This window comes from Pogona vitticeps, chromosome 4, assembly GCF_051106095.1.
Source record: "Pogona vitticeps strain Pit_001003342236 chromosome 4, PviZW2.1, whole genome shotgun sequence".
In the NCBI taxonomy this organism is placed as follows: domain Eukaryota; kingdom Metazoa; phylum Chordata; class Lepidosauria; order Squamata; family Agamidae; genus Pogona; species Pogona vitticeps.
In genome coordinates, this window is record NC_135786.1 from 180,390,456 (window position 1) to 180,397,762 (window position 7,307).

Consider the following 7,307-nt stretch of genomic DNA (forward strand, 5'->3'; position numbering starts at 1 on the left):
AGACCAAGGAAGCCGCCCAGGAGTTTCCTTAGCCCAGCTGGGGCTCTAAGGAGGAGGGGCGTGCAAGCCCTTGTTGCTGGCCACGACCCCTTCCGGCTCATCTTCACTACCGCCACCAGCAGCAGCAGCAGAACGAAGAAGCGGAGAAGGAAGGGAGCACCGGCAACTGCCTAGCAGGGGGAGGAGGGCACGACATAAAAAAAAACACCTCACAGTATCGCCTTGGCAAAGGAGAAAAGCCCCCATCAGTACTCACGAAATTAAATAGAATGGGGCGGGTCCCCCCACAGGTGCGCACATGCACACACACACACACACACACACACACAGAGGTCTGGCAACTTTCCTCTGAGGGCCCCCCTCAAAAAAGGGTGCACTCAGCAGCAGCAGCAGCAGCAGCTACCCCCACCATGACAGAGGAGCAAACTTTGCAAGGTGAGCCCAGGCAGCCTCCAGAGCCGAGGCTGCTGAAGCAGGACGAAGATGATGATGAGGAGGAGGAAGCATCGCTGGGTGCTGAGGTGGCCGCTGGCTGGGCTGGTACTGGGGGTGCCGAGAGAGAAAGAGAGCTAGAGATCCGCTTCCCTGGAAGAGGCGGTGGCGGCAGCTGCTGTTGCCAGCTTGGAGGCACTCTTCAAGACCGGGCTGGGAGCGAGTTCCGCTCTCAGGCATCGCTTGGTGGCAGCTCGGGCGCTCAGGAAAAAGGGCTGGCAGTGCACCTCGCTCGCCGGCTCTACCCCAAGACAGCGCCTCTTGCACCCTCCATCCGGAACTGCAGCCTGCCAGCTGGCAGGCTGCAGTTCCGGATGGAGGCTGCAAGAGGCGCAGTCTTGGGAGAGAGCCGGTGAGCAAGGCGAGGCTTTTTTTTTTACTCTTGACAGCAAAGGACATGTGGTCGCTTGGGGGGGCATGCAAGGCGGGGGCCACAAACTATCATCCAGCGGGCCACAAATGGCCCCCGGGCCGCATGTTTGAGACCCCTTGTATAGATTCAATAAGATTTTGAATTCAAATAATGTATTATTTCCTTCCTTTCAAATCAAGGGGGTAATGTCGGTATATATAAATTGGGGGGGGGGGGAGGTAAAAAAGTTCCCTGATCCCTGATCTACATGAATCCTATCTCTGGAATACTAACAGATTTCAGCATTTAAAGAGACATTATCTGTAACATGAGTTTGTCTCCTAGAAGAAACTGAGAGGATGAAGTGGCGGCTCCTCAGGCAGAGCCTCTTAAGCTGCACTGCCCAGAGAATGATGGTAACTGAGCAGAGGTGCCTGCAGTTTTTATTTCTCTGCACACCCAATCCTAACAGCTGTGATGCCCAATCAGCAAATGAGAAAAACTGGGAGCAGCCACCATCTTCTTTTACTTCCATACCTCCCCCTACCTGACCAGAAATAGCAAACCTCAGAGGAGACAGATGAAGAGTTGGGGGTATATGGGCTCTTTCTGAGTAGGACGAAAACCTTCCTTTTTTCAAACTAGCCTTTGCAGCAATGCAGGACAACGGAAACGCCATTTACTGTGCTCTGCCGGTTTGCATTTCATTTCATTGCCCTCATTCTAAATTACACGTAAGATCGCCTCACGCACCCCTAATTCGTTTCCTCGAATACATGTTCAAGTCACGCACAGTTAGGCCCTAACTTGTTTGGTACCCACAACGGCTAGAGGGAGAGCTGAGGCAAACAGAGCACTCTGGGCGGGAACCACGCCATCCTCCCTCAAAATCTCTCTGGCCTTTGTAGTCTCCTTTCATGTACAAGGGTATCCGATTTCGGCGAGCGAAGAGAGCCCCTCCCGCGCCGCCGCCACACACCCCCGACCCCTCTTCCTCCTCCTCCTCCTAGCGCTGCTGGAAGGGGAAATATGAAGGGGAGTTGCTGCTCTTGCTGCCACCACCAGTGCTGCAGCTCAGTCAGAAGGAGGAGAAATCTCAGGAGGAGACGCGGAGGAGAAGAAAACGCCTAGGCAAGAAGGACGGCCGCGGCCGCCCAAGGCGGGATCTGAGCCGCAGCAGGAGCAGGAGCAGGAGCGGTGGCCGCAGCAACACCAGCCGCCGCCGCCGCCGACCCAGAAGTTGCTGAGGGCGCAAAGGACTGAGCAGCGCCAGACGCCTCGGCGCACGCCCACAGTTGGTCGGCGCAGCCGGCATGGGGTGTGCCGCCTTAACTTGAAAGCTTTGGGTGAGGAGAGGAAGCTGGTGGAGTTTAAGCCTCGGGCAGCTACACGAAGAAGAAGCAGCGGCGGCGGCGGCGGCTGGAAGCCCCTTCTCTCGCTTTTTGCTGCTGGCAGAGCGCTGCCGTGGTTTGAGAGGAAAGAAGCGCGCGCGGGGGGGGGGCAGCGGCGTTTGTGCTGGGAGTGTAATTGCGCCAGGTGGGACAAGACACCCCAGCCGCGCTCCAGCCCGCCCTTCATCTTCCCTCGGGGCTTTTTCCCCTCCCTCCCCGGGGTTTGTGTGTGTGTGTGCGCGTGTGCGCGGGGGCGCGTGTGTGTGCGTGCGCGGGGGGGGGGCGTCGGTGGGTGGGATTGCTGGGGTTACAAGGACCTTCGAAGCTTTGGAAGAAAGGGAGTCTGAAAAAGAAAAAGAAAGCGTGAAGAGTAAAAGGAAGGAGGAGGGAAAAAGAAGGCGGCTTTGCCCGAAGAAGCTGTTGGAGAGCTGGAAATGTCCTGTCCCTGTTGCAGTCTGCTGAGGTACCTGTTCCTGGCCCTGCTTTTGCACGGTGAGTCTAGCAGCTAGAAAGGAGAGGTGTTTTTTTTGTCATGCGGTTGTTAATTCTTCTCTTTGTGAACATATGAGGAATGATAGCGACAGCAGCAACAATAATAAAACTTCTCTCTTGAGAAGATTGGGCACTGTCACTGCCAGGTCTCTTGCTTTATCTTTGTAAATCACCATGTGTGTTGGTAGTACATAAAAAAATCGTGCTTGCATTTTCCTCTGTCATTCTACCCTAGACCGACAGCTGTTGGCAGCCATCCAAATATGTATTTTACCTATTTTATTTTTAACTTTATAAATTGCCACAGACAATGTGGCTAGCTTGGTACTGTTACTCACGTCTGCATAGAAGGAAGGTATTCCTGGGAACTGCTGAAGAACACACATCGCTGAACTGTCTGAAAATGTAAAATTTTTATGGCCTGATTTTGAGATTTTTGCAGTACATTTCTATAGGTAGGAATTATTTAATGTACGTACAGATGTATTTGCTGCAAGTTATTTCTTGTGATTACTGGTCTGTTTGGTAAGATAAAGAATTGAATGTAATAGTTATGTATGAGGGAAAGCAGATGTTTACTTAATTTGCTCTATGTAAGCTGTATGATTCATGTCAATATCATCCCACTTTTGGTCCATACAATGTATGGAATATGCACAGAAAATGCAACTTCCTATGCCCCCCCAAGACTGCATACACATAAGGAAAGTGTATATGATTTTGCATGCATAGGACCTGGAAAGGTGTCTAAATTTCATACTATAGGTATAAACCCTTTTTTCAGCTTTAGTTGTTTTGCTCTGGAACAAGAGCAGTGCATTGCTATCACAATTATTGATCACTGTAATATTAAAAACAGCTACAAACACCTTTATGTACCTGTGCATGCTCCAGTTGTACATATGTCTGGAAAACCTGCCCATAACAATAGTTCAGCTGCACCAGATCAAGGATCCTTGTATACTAGCATCATGTTTTCAACCTTGACTAGCTATGAGGTCCACAAGGAGGTAGTGAAGGAAATAGGCCTCCCTGATAGTTTATTTCCCAACAGGGAGGTTTCAGTTTGATAGACCAAGTCATCATTGATTTGTCAAATCCACTTGTAAAGCCCCCTGTGTCATATTTTGTCTTGAATCTTTTGTCAATTAATTTATTCAGGTAGTCTGGTGTTATGAAAGGGGAAAAAGCAAAATACCTGTCCTTGCCTTCCACACTAGTCATACTCCACCTTAGTTGTCTTATTTTCTCAGAGAAATAGCTTATTTTCTCATGAAAGATGACTTAAGCTCTTGGATCATTTCATTTCCTTTTTTGCACCTTTTCTATCCTCTGAGTTGGGATGAAAGAGAACTACAGAATTGCATACATGAGAACAACAAGTATTTATACAAATCCAACCTGTTACTGGCTGGCAACCTGTTTCCTAGTAAATTTTAGTGTGGAATTCATCTTTGTTTACTGCTGCTACATACTGCATTATGTTGATGTTTTCATTAAGCTAAACATGAAACATCTCCTGGATAATCAACTTTTAAATTTCATTATGGTTAGATTTTTCTGCCCTATGTGTGCATTGTTTCACTTTTTATTAAGACTGATCCTTGCTTGCTATTTTGATTCCTGTGCATGCATAACAGTGATATTTTCCTCAAAACCTAATAGTCTGCCTTTGAATTTCTTATTCTGAATTATATGGATTAATTTACAAACTTGGTCACAATTTGCCCTTGACTCCAGATCATTATGATCTGATTCCTTACATCTTGCTGTGATTCCAGATCAGCATGAATGTTAAATATTCCCAGTATTGATGCTTGAGATTCTTTCTCTTGTGACTGCAGTTAAAGTGATTGTCTCTTTTGCTTCCTCTTTAAGTGATTACTGAACTGTAAGGAGACTAACCTGCATCTTTAATTCATTACTGCTTAGATTACACAAAAGCCTTTTCTAAAATTATTATATCGTCTCTGAAAAACACCTATCTAATGTCTGCTGAATTGTTTCAATCCACATCTGATCCTTTGGAGAATTCTAAAAGGATAGTGGAGCAGGACATTCCTTTGTAGGAACCATGCTGAATCTTCCAAGCAAAATTTGTTTTTCTATGGTAGTTCTAGATTCAGTAAAGCCCAGCTCAAGTATGCTATAATGATTTTCACTTCCAGCGGTTGAGATTATCTGACAGCTATGACTTGATATTTGCTCTAAACTTTATTAGAGCAAAATCTAATGTATGCACTTACTTAGAGGCTAAAGTAAGTACATAGATCCTAATCTAGGAACCTAGCATGGAAAACACAGAGAGTAACTCACCCCATCATTGTAGCATGTATTCAGGGATCAAGGGAGTTATAGTTCAACAATATCTGAAGAATCTCAGGGTTCCTCACCTACGTTCCAAATAGTCTTTGATCACTTCAAAATGTTACTGGGAGACTTATGTTTTTGTTTTGTTTTTGCCTGACACGTTACTGGGAGACTTACTTTTACTCCTAGATGGTGATCCAGTATGAAACAAATTGGTAATAGACAGAGCTGGAATAAATTATTTTCTTATAGATGACAGCTGTCAGAATCCTCTGGAATGGTCACTGTGTTGACTGGAGATGCTGGCAATTGTAGCTTAAACAAGTTGATTAGGCTGATATGACTCTACCCTAAATGCATCACTGACTTTTAGAGAGGTTCAATTAACATAATTCAGTTTTTTCAGTGGCAATTGTGGTGTCAGTATCTCAGAAAATGTAATTGTGTTATTCAGATACTTTAGTTAGTTCTGTGTCTAATTTAATGCACTACCAGTATCTAAAATTTCAGAAACTCATCTGTACCTTTTTTAGAATATAGAAATTACACCTTCCCGTTTGCTTGGGCAGCTCAGAGTACACAAATACCATAGAATAAAATAACGAAGATCATGTGCTTTCTGTTTATCTTGTCTTTTTATAGACAAAGAGAAGTTACACATCAAAGAGTGTGTTTATTCCCTCTCCTGCAGCTCACTATGCAATATGTAGTCTGTATAAATATGTCTGGTTAAGACAGACCTGCGCGGACGCCAAGGTGTTCTTTAAAGTTCTCTGATCTGGATGTCTAGAAGTCAAAACGGAAGGTTTGAGGTTATAGGCCAAGTAAGGAGAGAAGGTATAATTATAGGGTTAGACTCACAGGCTCATCTGCTTAGAATTACAGAGCTGTTTTAAACTTTGGCTGAAATGTGAAACAAATCAGGGCCAATAGTCAGATCAAACCAGCCGCTGCCAAGCTGAAATAATGGGGAGCTTTGTCTGTCTCCTTGCAACCCTCCCAACTATAGTGTCATCAAGTGGGAACTTAAAAAAATGAAGAAAGGAAAAGGGGAGGAGAAAGGATCAATTTGTGGAGGCCATAGTCATTTAACACGGGGATGAAGAACCATGGTGGAAAAGCATTGCCCCCTTGGGCTCAAATTTGGGCAAACATTCATTATAATACTTGCAAAAGGGAAAAAGAGGATGCATTTCTGTTTCTGGGCATCTGTGGTGAAAACATTCTACTGGTGGTACTTCCCAGTAAGGAGGAATCTAGCATTGGGGAAGATTCCTTTTCTCTGTCAGTTCTGCCATCACACATAAAGTTTATCACAAGGTTTATCATTTTAGTTCCATTTTTACTTATAAATCTGAGTGTTCATGTAGAATCTTAACTCTTCTCATTATCTCATCCCAATTCCTTGTTTCCAGTCAATGTCCTGAGCCCTCCCAATTTTGTGTCCTCCACATTTGGCAGAGTACAATGCCCATCAGATCCCAGCCATGTGAGGTCCTCTGGAAACAGGGTTGGAGAAGGCTGCTCTTTCCTAATGCCAGTAGTCAGATCAAACCAGTCCCTGACAGAGGGTAATCAAGGTGACCTTTGACAAACAATGGAGGAGTCCTCTCTGGAACAATGTTCCATTACAAAATCATGCAGTTTTTCTAATGTGTGACCTAAATGTACCATTGTCTAAATTAAATGCAATATATTTTTTTTTACTCTCTGTGATATATTAGCAATTGTAGAAATTGCCAAAGCATAGTTTTTGCAGCTTGTCACCATCAGTTTGCTTTTTGTTGCAGCAAAAACAACTAAATGTTTTGTGGTACCTTAAAGACCAACAAATTATATTTGGCATAATTTTAGGTGGCAGTCCACTTCTGGTGGAATTGTAGTCATTTTCCTCCTGACGATTTCTGTTAAATAGAGGACTGTAATCCTAATTAAGCATATTTATTAAGGAGAACTTTGCAGGACTTTTGAATAGACATGTTTACGATCAAAGTCTAAAATTCTTAATGAATTTCTGTGTGTGTTCTTAATTACATGAAACCAAAAGTTCTTGGCACTTTTTAGAATTAGGTCTGTAGCTGGCTGGTTTTGGGCCTTTTTTTAGTATTTTGGAAGATGTACTGCCTACAGAGAACTGCCTAAGCCTCTCTTTACTTAGAGAAAGTAGTGTAAAAAAATTCAAGAAAACATCTTGGCCATTTTGGTCTTTAGGTTTAAATTAAGTGCTAGTCCCAATTAGAGAACTACAGCTGCTAGCAGGTAAATAGCCA

General features: G+C 44.5%; 1 protein-coding gene across 1 annotated transcript in view; it reads left to right on the forward strand.

The window, feature by feature from the left end:
* The first annotated feature begins 1,754 nt into the window (after nt 1-1,754).
* APCDD1 (APC down-regulated 1) overlaps nt 1,755-7,307 on the forward strand; it is a 41,397-nt gene continuing 35,844 nt past the window's right edge. The window contains exon 1 of the mRNA XM_020793555.3: nt 1,755-2,727. Within this exon, the coding sequence (XP_020649214.2) occupies nt 2,670-2,727 (58 nt within the window). The 5' untranslated portion in view covers nt 1,755-2,669. The remainder of the gene's footprint in view (nt 2,728-7,307) is intronic.